Source organism: Vanellus vanellus (assembly GCF_965231255.1).
Source record: "Vanellus vanellus genome assembly, chromosome: 1".
Classification (NCBI taxonomy): Eukaryota; Metazoa; Chordata; class Aves; order Charadriiformes; family Charadriidae; genus Vanellus; species Vanellus vanellus.
Window position 1 is genome coordinate 66,432,964 of NC_138905.1, and position 17,061 is coordinate 66,450,024.

General features: G+C 43.1%; 1 protein-coding gene across 2 annotated transcripts in view; it reads left to right on the forward strand.

Moving 5' to 3' along the window:
* Positions 1-14,532: 14,532 nt before the first annotated feature.
* Positions 14,533-17,061, forward strand: part of SYT10 (synaptotagmin 10) — a gene marked incomplete at both ends in the record, with an annotated part of 37,033 nt that continues 34,504 nt past the window's right edge. The window contains one exon of one of the 2 annotated variants that reach the window (XM_082498218.1): positions 14,533-14,683. In XM_082498218.1, the coding sequence (XP_082354344.1) occupies positions 14,533-14,683 (151 nt within the window). The remainder of the gene's footprint in view (positions 14,684-17,061) is intronic. The other variant, XM_082498219.1, reaches the window with a different exon arrangement.

The following is a 17,061-nucleotide window of genomic DNA, read 5'->3' on the forward strand; positions in this document are numbered from 1 at the left end:
AGTTCAGATACTGGTATGATAAAAGAAAAAACAAACCAAAGAAACATAGCTTCTCTTTTCTATTTATAGAACAAAGAGAAGCTCTTATATAACAACTGTATGAAAGGCATCAAAAGTTTTCATTCCTTAAATTTGTTACATTTCACTTCCCCTTGGAAATGTCACTTCTAAGTGACAAAGGTTGATTCTTTCCTTGAATGTTATTTAAAATATTAGCATTTTTATAAAAGCTCATTTGAATCTGCGGTATTTCTTTATGAAATGTAGTATAATCAAATTGCTTATCCAGATCCACACTGCGTTATTCTTTTTATAATGGTGTGATAGCTGCATTCGTTAGAGTTATACTGGCATAAAAGCTAGACGAAAACAGTGAGAAATCAGGACCCTATTCTCTTTATTAACAGATCAGTTTTTGCTGGAAACAGAGCCTGAATGTTTTCTACTTTGCATATTTTAAATTATCTGTACCAAAAAAGGGAATAATGTCTATCACCAAGACCTATATACACTATTCATTATGCCTGGAAAGAGAGGACAGGCTTAGTTCATTAAAAAGTTGTTAAATTTTTTATTAGACCCTGGCTAGTTAATCCATAAAAATGAACAAACCACTTTTTCTTGAAGTTTAATAGCTTGCTTACACCACGCTGTGAAATACATAAGAATGTGCAGATGAGCCAGCTCAAGTTTGGAAAAGTTTTATCTTTTCATATAGTTACTTATCATATGAAACAGATGTAAATATATAGTAGTCTTGTTTAAGACATGGGAGCGCTTTTAATGACTATCTTGCATTATGTTTAGTGTCTTTTATATGTTTTTTTGATCTATGATTTGTTCTGAGTGCCCTCTACTGAAAAGTAAGATGAAGTGATTAATTATTTAGTACCCAAAGATATAATGCCTACAAAACACGTTAGGCAGTTGTACGTTATTAAAAGATGTATGTATTGATATATGAAAGACCTTAGAGCAAATTTACTATTTCAAAGATAAGTGCATTATGCATATGTGTACATATATATTAAGAAATGGTGTGTTTGTTCCTTCTGCTTCTGATTTTCTGAAAATATGTTTTTTTAATGATTTAGGATTATATAAGAGCAGAAATCCAATGCATTTGTTGAGTAACAGACACCTCTTGAGGGCTTGCTCCAAAACCCCTGGAAATCAATAAGAATCTTTTCATTAGTTCAAGTGTCTTTGGATTGGTCCTAAGTAGGCATTGTATAACATGAATCAGTTACACAGACAACTTCAGGACTGTTCTGCTGCTATAGGACAATAATACCTCAGAGAAATCAAAAGCAGTGGGTTGCTGAAATTTGGACACTGAGAAACCAGTTATAGATGCATATATGTACATTATATGTATATATATTAATAATATGCATATATCTCTCTCTACAACAGTTAAAATGAGATGTGCATCTTGAGTGCTAAATAAATTCTTACTGTTCAACAAGCTTCCCATCAACCATGGTTCTACTCACAGTTCCCATCATGGTCCTACTCAATTGAGATTAAACAAAATTCATACTTTAAAGTGCAGTATTATGGTAATTTTTAAAGTGTTGAATGCATCATTGTGTACAGTATTTTAATCAGTATTAAAAAAAAATGATCGAAACTGTAGGCATACACCTTGTTTTCTTGGGATAGGATAGACGTGCATTCCCATCCTGTGTTTCAGAGGAATCAGGTCATCTCCGATATGGTCGAACATTGCTCCCAGCCAAAGGATGAACAGATCCTTTGGTTGAGATAATTGATAAAAACAGCAAATTATGATGCTTCCTCAGCATATTAAGTGTGGGTAAGAGTGAAAGCTATCTGGTACTGCCAAGCAAAATGAATAAGCTAGAGAAGCCCTGCCAACAGAATGTAACCCCAAACTCTCTCTACCATACTGTAATAAATATGACGTGTCACCAGCTCTTGAATCAACACTAAGTGCCTCTGAACTTTATCAGCCAACTTCACTAATTCTCTCTTTACTCAGTACACTGTTCGCTAATATATCGGTGTCAATCTCAGCCTCCTGTTCTAGCCTGCCTTTCTACTTTATTTCCACCTTATAATTACCTTATCAACAAAGTTTGCTGCTTATTTTGATGTTTGAGTTTTTTTACTAGTAGGAGCAGGCATAACTCCATGCATTCATTTATCTCTTATTTCCCCAGTTTACCTACCTTTGCTTTGATTCTATCTTTTCAAATGTTTTTCCTTAGTTCCCCTGAAGAACCACTTCTGGTTGGTAATTCTCACTATTCTAGTAGCTGACTGACTACAACTCATTTTCATGCCCCTCTTCTATTTTACACTTTATTTTCATCAGAATTGTTCACCAAATATCATGTAAATGTCGTGTACTGAAAGTTTTTCTAAACGTTTTATAATAGATTTCTTAGATCAGTCTCCATTATGTCTGCATGCTGATTTTCCCATGAAAACCACTTTCATTTCATGAGTTTCACTATCACTTCCATAAAAAATAACAGTATAAAATGATTAGTTCACTAGCTCCCAATCTTACTGACCTCTCTAATTAGTCCAGATTACTTTACTATTTAGAAATTACATACTGTTATCTTATTTGCGATGTGGAAAAATTTCTACAAAGATAATTATTATTTAGGTTTGTTCCTCATACGCAACGTGTATAACACATACACCAGTGCATTTACAAGCGTGCAGACCCACACGTTTATTTTATTCTTTTATTAAGGCTATTCCAGTCCAGCCTATCCCAGTGCATTCTTTGAACAGATTTACCACTTCTTAGAGGGCACATCTATACTCGTTATAAGTAATTCCGCACAACTGCACAGCAATACCAGCTGGATCCATCGGTATGCTTTGTGGGTCAGTTCTCATCTTCACTCCAAGCTCTGCTGTCATTCAGGTGGCTTAGCAGACTAAGGAATTTCTGGTTCTTCCTAATTGCTCTAACACCCTGCCATGCAACACCTAGAATATATGGGTTCAGGGAAAAGAACAAACTCCCAAAGAAGGCAGTTCCCCTTAGTGAGCACGGGTTGTAATTGCAAAGGCACTATATAAACAGTGGTCTCTCTATACATCTCAGAGCTGCCAGTTGTGACACGTGCTGCCCACGTGGGCCCATGCATGTGCAGGAAATCTATTACTCTTTGACTGTTAGGCTCATGAGAGCTGCATGAATCAACTGTTCATCACATGGACAGCTAGTCATCGCCTGGGAGCTTTAGAAAGTATGTGGTCTCAATCATGTTTTGTAAGAGACCAAACCTTGCTCCTGTGTGGTAGCTCTATCAGAGCGTGCTTTCTCTTACGTTAGATCACTCAAGCAACTTAGAAAGGAGAGTGTGTGTTCCCTGGTGAGGATGGGCAGTATCCAAATACCGTATCAGTACTTAATTATCTAGTTGCTATGGCAATCTTATGACCCACAATGGAGCCTCTGCATATTCTTTCGCGTCCGTGTCACACCTTCCAGAACTGATGCATGGTATCTCCAGAGGAAGGGAAGTTAGGCAGGGAAAATATAAATTTTTTCAGTCTTCCCTCCCAAATCAGTCCCGTTCCCACCCCATTTCCAGCTGTACCACCAAGCAGCTGTTCTTCTGCCTTTCTATGGCAGTCTGTCAAAGCAGGCACTGTGTACAGGAGGCCCATAGAATGGTTCTGACTTCCCAGATGCGTAGCTGAAGGAGGAGATTGTTCAAGGGGACTTCAGGACTGTCTTGGCCTGTGGCTTCCATCATGCATGATGTTCATCAGGAAACAAATCCAAGCAATCCCATGAGATCAGACTGTGTGAGGAACTTGGAGGTTAGTGAAAGGGGAATCGCTTTCCCCAGAACCTCTTGGTTATTTAGTTTCATGGTATACTGCAACATCTTGATGCTTTCTACGGATGCCATTATCTTAGAAGGCTGAAATTCTAAATCACAGCACTGGACTTATTGTCCTGCACTGGGATTCATGTGCCTGTCTGAGCTGGCCATCCTTTCACAATGGAGAAGAACAGGTATGCTAATGGACAAATTTATCTCATCTTAAGCTAAACAAGTAAGAGGGCTCAGATAAATCACAGTACAGTACCCACTTCTGACCATAAGCTATAAATGGATGACAGTTGACACATGTATCTACAGTGTACGTATCTAAATGTAGGTAAGATGAACCCTACCCATAAATTCTTCTACGACAATAGGCCTAGGTCTTAAGCACTAGTGCGCTGTGATTTCTAGCTGATCTTTAGCTGACAGACAGGCACAATGGAGTCACAATCTGTTAATGCATTTTAAAAAGGCCTTTAGGCTGTTCTGAAATAGAGCAAAACCTCAAAACCTCATCAAAACCGGAATATAGTACCAGTCTCACAACCACACCTACAAGTCAATTCTTTGTGGGCTTCTTCCCATTAAATCAAATGATGACTAGATATGGAGAAGAGTTTGGCCATATTTTTATCTTTACTGGGAGGAGAAATTAATGTCTACAGTGCCAGACTCAGAATTTGTGTAAAAGCTTTTAAGTTTACAAAAAACTTGCTTTTAATTTTTTCTCCTTTTGCTTTAAAACCTGCATTTTTAAAGTTCATCTTCTCAGAGTTTTCTCCCTAAGGGCATCATTCACTGTTAAGAAAGGAACACTAAACAATGTTCACAGTCACTTGTCAGTGATTCTAACCTAAAACTGTGGTTTGATTTCTGAATTTTACAGTGAACGGGAGGATGCTGTAATGAGAGTACTCCAGAAGTTTGTTCTCAGTCGGTTAATATATGACTGATTCAAATCATGATTATATTATTTTATCATTATATTTATTGGCTTTGTTTGTGTGTGTTGTAAAGCATTTGGTAAAAGCTCACCTTTTTAAGAGAAAAAGTACTTGTGACAACTAATTCTGAAAAAAAAATGTAGAAGTGCCATTTTGCAGGTATAGATTTTCTTAAGGGACTTGGAAACGGTAAAGCATCCTCTACAACTCTGTCATGTTCCTTCTCAGTTATGTATTTTGTGAACGAAATACATATTATGACACCTTCCTGTCAGGACACAGAGACCAGGTATCAAGAGAAGCTGCCTGTGAAAGTTAATGAACCACATGTTTTAGAGACTCAGATGTACTAGCAAGAATGTTTGGCTCTGCTCCCACCCCTTTCAGTTTGTGCCTCACCAGAATTTATTTATTTAAATACTGTTCATATATATACACAATTGAATGACAAGTTAGAAATCCTGATATGAAATCTTGATAAGAATATTCATGATTCAGCCACATTTGAAACATGTTAGTTTACACGCTTGAGTTGTTACTATGGGTATACTGTCTTATATCCTGTTCCATTGCTACATCTGTGTCTGTATCACAGGACTCCTATTGGTGTGGTGGGCCAATGTGACAGCATATTCAAAAAAGTGGAAAAAATTAATTTTTTCCCATAAACATGAAAAAAAAAAGATATACAGTGCACTTAAAATAAAATAGCACTGATATAGCTTTCACAGTTATTAATAGCTGTGACCTCTAGGCAAGTTTTGCTGCTGTCAGTTTCCTCAATGCTCACGTGCTAGATGAAGAAATTTTTAAATTTTGTAGTTTGTGATATGATAATTATTTCAAGACGGGTAACCAGAGTTTGGGGTGGGGTGAATGGAATCAGCATTCCTGGCATTTATTTATGCTATTTGCAAACCCACAACTATTGTATAAGGAGGAGTCCATTTGTGTCCACCAGGAAATCTGATTTCTCTGAGGCCAAGTGAAAGGGAAAAGACAACCTACCAAAGAAGTGCAACACATTTCTTCCAGTGCATCAGACTTACCCATTTTGTCAGTCAGTGCTGGAGGAAAACCTGATGCCATGGCACTACATGGTCCCTTCCCATTCTTCCTGGGAAGCCATGCACGCTGCAGCTCCCGTCCCCACCAAATTCTTCAGTTAGTAGCAACTGCACTCTGCTTGCTAATGAAAGAACTCGTAAACAGGTCTCTGCATGGTGCTAACACATTGTCTTTGAGCATTGTTTCTGGCTTATTCCCCTGACTGTAAACTAAAGGGCTAGAAAGAAATCCCTGAAATGACTGATTATGCAAAACTGAAGTTGTGTCAATTAGAATTACCAGAGATTAGCTCCTTTCTCTCACTGAAAGAAAAAAAAAAAAAAATTACAAATTATTAGAGAATAGAAAACATCCTTCTAAGCCTAACAGAATTTATTTACCATGACCCAGGTGGGAAACAGGCTCTCTCAGAGTCAGCACATGATATATCAATTTATGACTGTGCACATTACTATGGTCCTACAGTCTAGCCAAAGTATTATACAGCAGTTGTTAAAGTGCAAAAGACTTGACCACAGCAGGGAAAATCTGATTAGTTTTCAATTACCTAAGGGGACTGCTTTGGTTGAGGATGGCCAAGAAGTACTACATTCCTGCTGCCACCATCAGACCTTCAAAGAACATGTCCCACTGTGCACATTGCAAACCTGGCTTGTAGGACGTCAGACACCCTGTTAAGGCAGCTCTTCTTTTTTCCCAACAGAATAAGGGCAGCTGGCAAGGAGAAGAGGGAAATAGCAGGGTGAGACTGATCCACAGATGTGTATTGAATGGCATCTTCTCATTGTAAAAATTAGTTTTCTGAGTTCATTTTCCAGCATCTGCTGTGAACAAGGAAAGTGAATCATGAGCCACTGGTTAAGAGCTGAGAATTAAGCTCAGTCCTGACACAAATGGACATAAATTCTGTTGTAAATGGCACTGTACCCACTTAAGTCAAAGCTGAATTTGGCCAGTAACATATACCAAGCTCCAAACTAGTAATGACAGAGATAATTAAGAAATAATGACAGTGGAATAGAACAATGTCACAGGATAAAGGTCTCCTGCCACTCAACAACTGCTGAAATGAGGCTCATTTATCATGAATGAATGTCGAGGCAGAGCTGGTGTCTTTTAAAAGCATGATGCTTTACTCTTTTGACAATGCTGAGTAGTAATTATTTGTTTCTATTATGTGGAACTAAATGATTGATACAGATGTAATAATTTTCTTCAGTGGCTACTGATAGCGTAGATGAACAGGTGTTCACTTCATAAATAGTTGACCTATTTTATTCTAATTAGTTTAGACAGGAGATGTCTTAATGTATTGTAGCAAAAGAGTGTAGTCCTTCAAAACAAGTATTTTTTGTGCATTTGCACTAACACAAATTATTTCAGTGAGTTTTGTACTGCTCCATTAGGACCTAATTATACATTCACCAAATAGTGTTGCTGTGAGAGGGGGATACAACATAACAGGCCACAAAATCCCTAATTTATTAGGCTCTTTAATGACAAATTTTGGAAGCAAAATTTGGAGCTGTTATAGGAGGCACTCTACCATGAAAAGTACAGAGGAACAAAACCAGAACAAAAATTATAATCACCAAACAAACTGCTTGTGGCTGTGTCCAGGTTGATAACAGCTTTTGGAAATCAATAAGGAGCATGCTCATAGCCATCTCACTAGAAGGCACACAGAGACATAAATTCATTAGATGTGGATGAATAGCCCAAATTCATCAGCAAAATCTGGCTGCTTGAACTATTCTAGCAGCAAAACATACCTTAGAAGGTTTATGGTTGGCTTGTATTACCAGAAACAGAGTATTTTGAGGAAGCTGGCTTTGAGGAAAAACTTTGAAAAGTCTGCTGAGAAAGAAAAAAAAAAAATCATTATTCTATTATCATGAGTTCTTCAAACACACCTACTTTGCAAATCATGATATTATTTCATCATGACTTCCTATCCACAGCTGAAGAAACCTCTGTAATGCCAGTCACAACCACATTCCTCAGTAAGTAAAGCTAAGAGAAAGAAGGGAGGGTAACAGGAAGAAAAAAGGCAAGGGAGATTGTTAACATGCTGCCATTCAACAGAGTGTGTCCTTTTAGACACCACATCACACACACATGCTTGAACATGTTGCTTCTCTGGGACCTTGCCTTTCTTCTGTTTCAAAAAGTAGGTGAAAAATGATAAAAATAAGAGGCTGTACAATGCAGGTGATACAGCCAACTGCCACAGAGCGGAAACAAAGACTAGCCCTTCAACTGAGAAATGGCAGATATAGAAGGCTTATTAGCCTCAAAAATACTATATTTAGTAAAAAAAAAAAAAATCAGAAGAGGAAACTGTCTCCAGACCGCTCTTCTCACCTCTTCCAACATGTACATCATACAACAGGAGTTACTGCTACCTTGCTCTACTGTCTGTCACCAGCCTGGAGCCACCTCCTCACAGAGCACCACATCTTCAACCACTGTCACACCCCATTTAGGACTGAAGATGAGCCAGATGAGGTTTTCTAAGCACCCTTTACTTCCATCTAATAATAATTACGTATTAACTGTCAGGGCCCTGGGGGGCACTGCTAGGCCAGACCATACCTGCTCAGGCCATGGAACTCCCCTCACCCTGCCCACAGCCCAGGACTCCATTTCAGCCCCTGGGGCCATCAGGTCCTGCCCCAGGGACACTGCAGCAGGGCTGGTGTCCAGCTTCCCACAGCCTTGCCCTGCCCAGTCATGAGCACAACCAAGCCAGGTCCACGTCCTGGCCCAGCCTCAGCCCATCCCTGTCCCTAGGGAGGTGCCATATGCCCAAGGCTGGGGCTGCCTCCAGTGCCCCCCTGGCTGCCCTGTTCCCAAGCCACCATCATTCTGAGCTCCACAGCCCTTCCCACACCCTGGCAGCAACGAGCTTATTCATTTTGTGGTCATTAATCAATGAACGTTCACAGCTCCTTTGCATATAACTGGTTAGGTAGGCCTTAAAATCTTCACAGGGGGCAAATGGCGTGCCAGGCCACACAGCTATTCCCGAGATGGCCAGGATGAGCTCTCGGGATCTGCTGGCTTCCCTGTCAATAGCTTCACTATTCCTTCTGCTCAAATAGCCACAGAAAAGACCATACCACATGCTTTTGACTTTGCAGTGAAAAAAACCCAACCAAAGTATTTTATTTACCAGTTAGTAGCTGAAAAGCAAGCAACAATTCACAGTGGATTCAGGACTCTGAGATACCAAAAACTTCCCCATCCCATGTATCACTTACAAAGCACGATTTGAAATAAAATAGAATAGTAATAACTTTGCCCTCTGTCCCTAACCAATTATTCTCGAATAATTATAACATCTTAAATCTCCATAAATTATTCCACACCATACATCTTTTAAAAAAACATTTCCACAAAACCGCAAATGTTATTTGCTGCTAACTCTCAGAAGTTGCTTCAGCTCTCTGTGCAGGTCCTGTAGGACTTTCTTTGTTCAGACTTGTAGTCTTAAGTATCAACTATACTCAATTAAGCGGAAAAAAATAAAGCAATGGTTCCTCAGCATTTCTGAAAATTGAGGAAGCATCTGTTTGGACCAAATGTGGGGGGCTCTCTTTATGATTATGGTTTTTATTCATAGTGAAATGGAAGTTGGAAAAAGCAACCCAGATGAGGGCTCCATTGTACCAGGTACTATGAAAGTATGGAACTGAGAAGAGCAAATTGAGAAGCACAGTAGAAAAAAGGGAATTTGAACTTTCTTATATTACTTCTAAAACTAAGATAGGGTTCCTGTTCATAAGTGTTCAAACCTTACATAGGCAAGAAAAATAACGGATACCAGAAAGAGTTACTGTCCTCATGTTGTAGTTTGGAACTTAGAGAAATTAAGGGTGTCTCTCAAAGACACAGGGACAGCCTGAAAACTGTTGGAAAACAGGAATGCACAACATGGCCCATTGCTGCTGTAGCCACGAGGCCTCAGTCCTCTTCCAAGGAGGCAGCTCTGAATATTCAAAAAGCTGGACGCTCTCTAAACTGTTCAATATTTGCTCTCATGACAAAACAATGCCAAGCAGTTACCTTTTCATGTCACAAGAAAGAAAGGCGTGATTTCATGTGTCAGATCCCTGTGCTAGCCTTTGACCTCATGAGCAGAGGCCCAATTCTGACCTAAACAATCTCATCTTTGTTCAATTAGGATGAAAAGCATGCCTACATCCAGCTGACATAATGTTTCAGTCTGTTATTATGGGCACCTTTACATAGCTCATGGAACCTTTCCTCTCTAATTTGCAGGTTAGCAATGTTCCACTTTGACTGTCTCCTGGATTGCTGTATAACTGTAATAATGCCTGTCAGACAGCTCTCTTTTTTATTTTTTTTTAACATTAGGACTGAAATGCACTTCTTACTTAAAATTAGAGGGATAAAAATATGCAGCTAGATTAATGCAATCTTTAAGGTTTCAGGATTTATTTTGCTGTTTAAAGAGAATTTAAAAGTTAAGGAGATGCTATCAGGAAAAACCTGTATTTGTAACTTTGTTAGAAACAAAAACTGTATTTGTAACCTGTGTTTTCACTTTCTTGTACTCATAGCTTCTTAAAAGCTGAATGCTGGAAAGTTTATTTTCCTCTGACTCTGTTGCTTTTTTGGTATCTTTATTTAATTTTAAATCAAGAGACAAAAGCCAAACTCTCAGCTGAGGCAAAAAGACAGAAATATTTGAATGTTCCAGCTAAGACCTGGGTGACATGTTGTTAAAAATAGTGAGCCCTCATGCAAAAAAGTGAACAGGCATGATATACAAGAAGCACAGGGGGGAGCAGCTGAAGACTGCACAGGGCAAGAACAAATTAAGGCTCTCCCTGGGTACATCTACAAAGCCTCCATTTGGCCATGCCCAGTGGTACCCTCAGAGCCAGCCTCAGCCTGCCAGTATGGCTGCAAACGCAGTTGGAGACTACATTCTGTTGCAGATGTCTTTGGCATTGTGCACTCCCACTGTAGCTGAATTGCAGACAGAAATTCACTTCAGAGGGTGGTGAAAAGCTACGAACTGTGGAGTATACCATTACTATGGCTATTCTTACACCTGCTTATGATCACCTGCAGCATAAAGAGTACTTCTCACTTAATGCTCACTAGACCTGCCCTTTCTTCCTTTGCAAATTACTAGGCCTTCACTCATTTACACCAGATAATTTGTGGCCTTACACTTGGTAATGCAGCTTAACTCTGAAAGACATCTGAACCTTATCTGCCTGTAGGCCACCTATATTGACTAAACTTCAAAAATCCTAACACAGTGTTTGTTAAAGGATACACCTTACAAAACTGGGTATTTATCCCATGTTTTTCCAGTCCAAAGTGTAGTACCCACTGGTTGGGTACTGCATAGACAATATGAGGATGTGAATACGTGCAATTAGTTTGAAAAAAAGGCAAATTTCTCCTTTAGTCAACATCAATCAATAGAAAGCAGTCAAGCCAGTATGAACTTGGTAACGATCAGCAGTCAGCATAGCAAGTGTAGCTAAGGTCTGGTATGATCCCAGCAGCTGGAACCCACGAGGCATGAGTCCACTGTGTCTGAACAAATCACATGTTGTGAGACCACTTCCAATAGGGAAATAAAATAAGTGGTCTTCGTGGATACAAGGACACACCATGCAACTGCATATTCATTTAAAAACTGCCAGGCTCTTGAAAACCCAAACAGTGGGAGCTGAACCTAGAAAACAGGCTTTTATATCCTTTCATACGCAGAAAAAGTAGTTTTCCACTGAAAGGACACACTGGAGAAAAATGCCATGATTCCTAATCTGAATTCACATTTCAGACTGACCTCCTCAATACAAAAGTGACGAATTTCCTTCATCAATAACTTGACCGCAACAACAAAAGTTATGTCTGGATCTGGTTTAGGACAAGATTGTCAACATACCTCACCAGCAGAATCATTTATCTATCTCCTAGCAAAACTCATCTTATAGTACTTAGGCTGAGCAAAACTATTCTGTTGATGAATTAAAGTTTATATCCATGCCACTTACTGGAGAACAGGATTTAGATGGTGATGCGTTTGATAAAGATACAGTGATACTACTTACTGTGGCCGGTATTTTCTGTATACCTAAAAGCATTTTTAAAGTTCAAGACAGCTAAGAGAGGTACCAGTTAGGTACCGGTCTCCAGACATCTACCTGAAAATCTGAGTCTTCACAATTTTTTTCTTAAATTATTAATGTAGAATATACCTGTTTGTGCTTTTCTGTATCTATGTACTTACTGATACTATCAACAGTAACAGTAATAAAATGGTATGATCTTCACTGAAATGAAGTTCTTGTGTGCAAAGGCAAACAATATAAGAATTTCCTACACAAGTAAACAAGCCAGGTGGCAAACTGGTCTACATGTGAAACTTTGGCTGTTATAATCTATGGCAAAACTTCAGAGACAAAAAAAAATCACTCACAGACTGCATGATACATCCATGGGCACAAAGACAGTCTATAGGAAGGTTCAGAAATAGAACAGCTTAGGTCTCAGTCTTTAAATGCAATCCTTACTCTCATTAAAACCAATTTCTGTTTAAGACCCTTCCTTCACCAGTCTGTATATGTATCTCCTGTTAGCTTCTGCTAGAGTTCTGAATATGTCTCAAAGATAAACAGACTGCTTAATTATTAGTTGGTGGTGCATGACAGAATTTTGGGAACAGGACTGTAAATGTCACATGAACAGTAAATATGTTCATATTTTGAAGTCTGGAAGCAGGCATCAGTTGCATTCACTGCAATGAAATAATGTACATACCTTTTTACTGCTGGCAAGCCTCTTTTCATGAGATAATTATACAGATTTAGGTCCCTATGAGGGTCAAATGAGTCTTCAAATAATACTACACAGTTCTGTGCCCTGGATTAGTTACGGCCCAAACATTCTAGGATTTGTCAGAACATTTTCGAGAAATAACAGAGTTTTGACAATGCTAGTCTAGTCTCAGGAAATGCATTGAACAGGGAATGATTTCTTCAGTAGCATCTGGTATTTCTGAAATATCTGCTTATATCTGTGAAATATCTTTATGGAACAGAATTTCTGCTGGTGTTACAGTTTGTATACAACAGAGTCTATCACTTTCCTAAGATTTTGAAAAATACATGTGTATCAATTCATATGCATAAATGCATGAGTCTTCAAAATGCCAAGTGGCTGATTTTTCAAAGTATCATCTTGTGTTTTTTACAAGTACCTATACTATGTAAAGTACAGAATTCCAGAATTAAAACTGGAATACACATTTCTGTAATATTTCCTAACTTACAGTTATTGGTGGTTATAAAATTTTCAAATGTTAAACTTTGCAGATTGTTAGAGTTACTAATTTTCGTGTAACAGATTAAAACTTCGAAATCTGGAGGGAAAAAAAAAATCACAGCAGTTCACAAGTTAACTTCTCATGCTTATGAAACCAAGACACCCTAGCAGCAGACTAGAGGCAGTGCGGTTAAGCAAACTGCTAGCAGACTTCCTTTCAACTATGCTTAAATAGAACTAAGTATTGAAAGACATACATATGCCATCGAAGGAGGAGCATTTTTCTTCACAAACATAAAAATGTATCAGAATTTCAGTAAGTATATGAACAAATTAACAGCTTAAGTCTTGTTCGGCTATGCAGCCAATAACTGAAACAACAACTAGCAGCATATGCCGCATTGATTTTTGGAAGTATTTTCAAGCACAGGCAGTACCTGGAACTTTTAGACCTGTTAAAAAATAAACAAACAAACAAAAAACTTCACAGAACTTGTTGAGGAAATAGACCGGGCAATCATAAGGTGACTCTAACTCCTTCACAAGTTAGAGAAATAGCCGAAGGCAACTGTTCCGTAACTCTGCTGCTGAAGAGTGTACTGGAGGTGGTGATTCGGTTGATGAAGTTATCTGGCGTTACTGGGTAGACGGTATTGAAGATTAACTGCTCAGGTCACCTAAGAAATAACGTTTCGGGAAAAAACGACCGGAACGGTGGGCAATAAACTCTGTTCTTGCTGCCGGCGCGATGAGCGACCGAGGAGCTCCGCTGCCGTCGGGGCTCGGGGGTCCCACCGGGGGGAGGCGGGGGGGGGGGGGGCAGGACTCCGCCCGCCGGCACCACCGCAACCCCCGCACCGCACCGCTCCGCTCCTCCCCGCGCAGCCCCTGACGGCGGCCGCCGCCCGCCCCGCCGCGCTCCGACCGGGGCCGTCACCCCGGGAACCGGCCCGGCCCGGGGCGGGGGGAAGGAAAAGTTTCCCCGGGGGAGGCGAGGAGCCCCCCCGCCGCCTGCGCCCCCCCGCGCCGGGCTGCCATTGGCCGAGCCGCCTACCGAAGCCCGCTAGGCACAAAAGGCGTTGCTAAGTGGATGCTTATTTTTTTTTCACCCCTCTTTTTATTTTTTTTCCCCTCCCCCCCCCTTTTTTTTTTTGTGTTTCTCCCTCCCCCCCCCCCCCCCCTCCTCCCCCCCTTTCCCCCTTCACTACTTCTTCGGATGAGAGCGCGGGTTCACTCGCGCCGCGCCCGCCGCGCCGCTCCCGCTCCCGCCGCCGCTCCGCCCCGCTCCGCTCCGCTCCCCGCGGGAGGCTGCGCGGGTCGGGCGCGGAGCCGTCCCGCGCCGGCCATGGCGTAGCGGGCGGCCGGGGCCGGGGCAGAAGATGAGTTTCCCCGCGGAGGACGGCGTGGGCAGCCTCTGCCACAAGGCGCTGCAGATCATCTCGGAGCTGTGCCTGGGCGGGCAGGTGGAGCGGGAGAAGTGCGCCGGCATCTTCCCCCTGGAGACCGCCCGTCAGGGCATCGGCGGCACAGGTACCGGGCACCGGGACCCGCCGCTCCGCCGCCCCGTCGTCGCCGGCCCCCCGTCCTGCCGCCGCCGCGGGGCGGGCAGCGCCGGCGTGGGCGGCCGGAGAGCGCAACTTTTTTCCTTTGCCATCCCTGCGTGCGGAGGGGGCGGAAGGGGGGGGGGGGGGGGGGGGAAGCAGTCACACAGCCCGCTTTAAAATCGTCTCCCTCTCGCAGCTCGCCGAGGCTCCCGCGCCCGGGAAGCAGCGAGGGAAGCGCCGGGACCGTCGAGCCGCCGTCGCGGGGTGACACGCACACACGGGGGGTCAGCTCCCCGGGGGCAACGAGGCGAAACGTGGGGACGGGGAGCGAGGAGAGGGGCGTCGAGGGGAGAGAAATGGCCAGCGACGGGAGAGCCCGGCCGTCGGCTGGTGCCGCGCCGCCGGAGACGGACCCTTTTCCCCCAGAGCTCGCTCGTTTGCCCCCCCACCCCCCACCCCGCCTCTCCCCGTCGCTCCGCGTCGGCGAGGTTTTTCCCCGCGGCGGGAGTTTCTCTTCAGGCAAAGCCCGGACGCGGGCTGTTGCATGTGTTTTTGGGGTGGTGCGCGGGGGGAGCCGGCAGTGTTTGATGCTCTTGTCACGGGTGGGCAGCGTTTCCGTGCGACGGGCGCGCCACGCGTGCTTTGCGCCCCGGTCGCCCTCCCTACTTCGTCCCAGCCCTCCTTCTGTGTTTGGTGTGTGGCAGCAGGTTGCGCCGAGGGGGGGGAACTGGGGCGGCGGTGGGGGATTTCGGGGCCGGGCGGGGGGGGGGGGGGAGGGCAGCCGGCACAGCTGCGGGTGCATTCCGGGCTCGGGACACAGGTCGCCAAGCCGCGGCTCAGAGTAGCCCCGCGATGAAACTTGACAGAGCCCCCGGCTCTTTCTGAGCGGGGTTTGAGCTGTTTTACATCCCCTCCGTTAGTCGCTGAGGACGGCAGGGGAGCGCTCAGGCAGCCGCTGAGTGGGAACCTGTGGAGTCAGGGCGGCCCTCCGGTGCGGTGCGGTCCAGGACTTGTCCAGGGAAATTTGGGGGGAGGGGACGGGACAAGGAGGGAAATCAGGTCAATTTAAATATTCCGAAGCCAGAAAAATCGTCGGGGTCGAAACCAAGATTTTGACTCCTAACGGTGGTGTCTTTGGTCACTGATTTCAGGATTGTCTGGGTCTTTCGGAACCGGCTCTGCGCTTTTGCGTTATTCTGTACAGTGGGCTCTGGCCCCCACGGTACTTGGAAGGAGGGGGCTTGAAAATTAGTCCAAGGATCTGTTCTTAATTTTTGCCAGAAGGGCATTCCATATGGGCAAATGGACAGCCTGAATTATGGCCAACAAACAACAAGCGTACAGTGCAAATTAAATAAATTAACACCGAGTCATGAAAAGCAGCAGGTCCTCAGCATGTGCCCCAGCTGCGCTGGAGCTACCGCCGCTGTTACCTTTTTTTTTTTTTTTTTTCTTCCCTTCTTCTAATGCCCACAGATTTCACCGCAAATTCCGGGTTATTTGTAGTATCTCCGAACAAAAACCTGTTGGCTGAAAGAGGAGTGATTCTTCTTTCTGGCCCCGGTACCTGCAGGATTCTGCCCGGGTTTTGCGCTTGAGGCGAGCGCTGAGTTTCCAGCCGGTGAAGGCGGGCGCGTCTCGGCGCGGCAGCGGGGGCGGGCGGCGGGGACGGGGACGGGGCGACCCTGACCGGCCCGACCCCGCCGTCCCGGGGATGCTCGGTTCGCCGGGGGGGTTGCGGGGGTCGTGGCGTGCTTCCACCAGCGCGGATCGTGGATTTGTTGCGGTTTGTAAATGCTAACTACCGAGCGTATTCCGATCACGCACTGTGTTAGTTGTCTCGGTCCGAATGGTAGAAGCTCCGCGTGGAAATATGGAGCTGGGAAAATTGGGCTCTGAAAAGATTAGTTTCTCTATCTGGTTTTTAGAGAGGGAGTCAATATTAGGTGTCGTATAAAGCCAAAGTTGATGTGTAAACAGGTGGGATGTGAAGGATACAGAAATGTCCCAGGAGGTCAACCCAGGTTTGCTGTTTAGAAAATTTGACTCTTCAACGCTTGCCTTGATATTGCATTGTGTACAGTAACAGGAGCTTCTTTTTAGGCATTTCTTCAAAGTCAACCATCTTTCTGTTTTTCCATTCGTAAACCCTAACCAACTTGCAATTGTTGGATTAAAAAAAACCCTGTTATTTAACACATCGGGGCTTAAACCACAGGGTTCCACATCTCAACTGAGTTCCTAAGTCCCACTTTTTCCTCCTTAAAAGGAAACCATTATTAGATTATGGGTGTCAACTTTATTGGCACAAATATTAAATTAAGCATTAATAACACTGGCAGTGAGCATATATTAATACTTTCT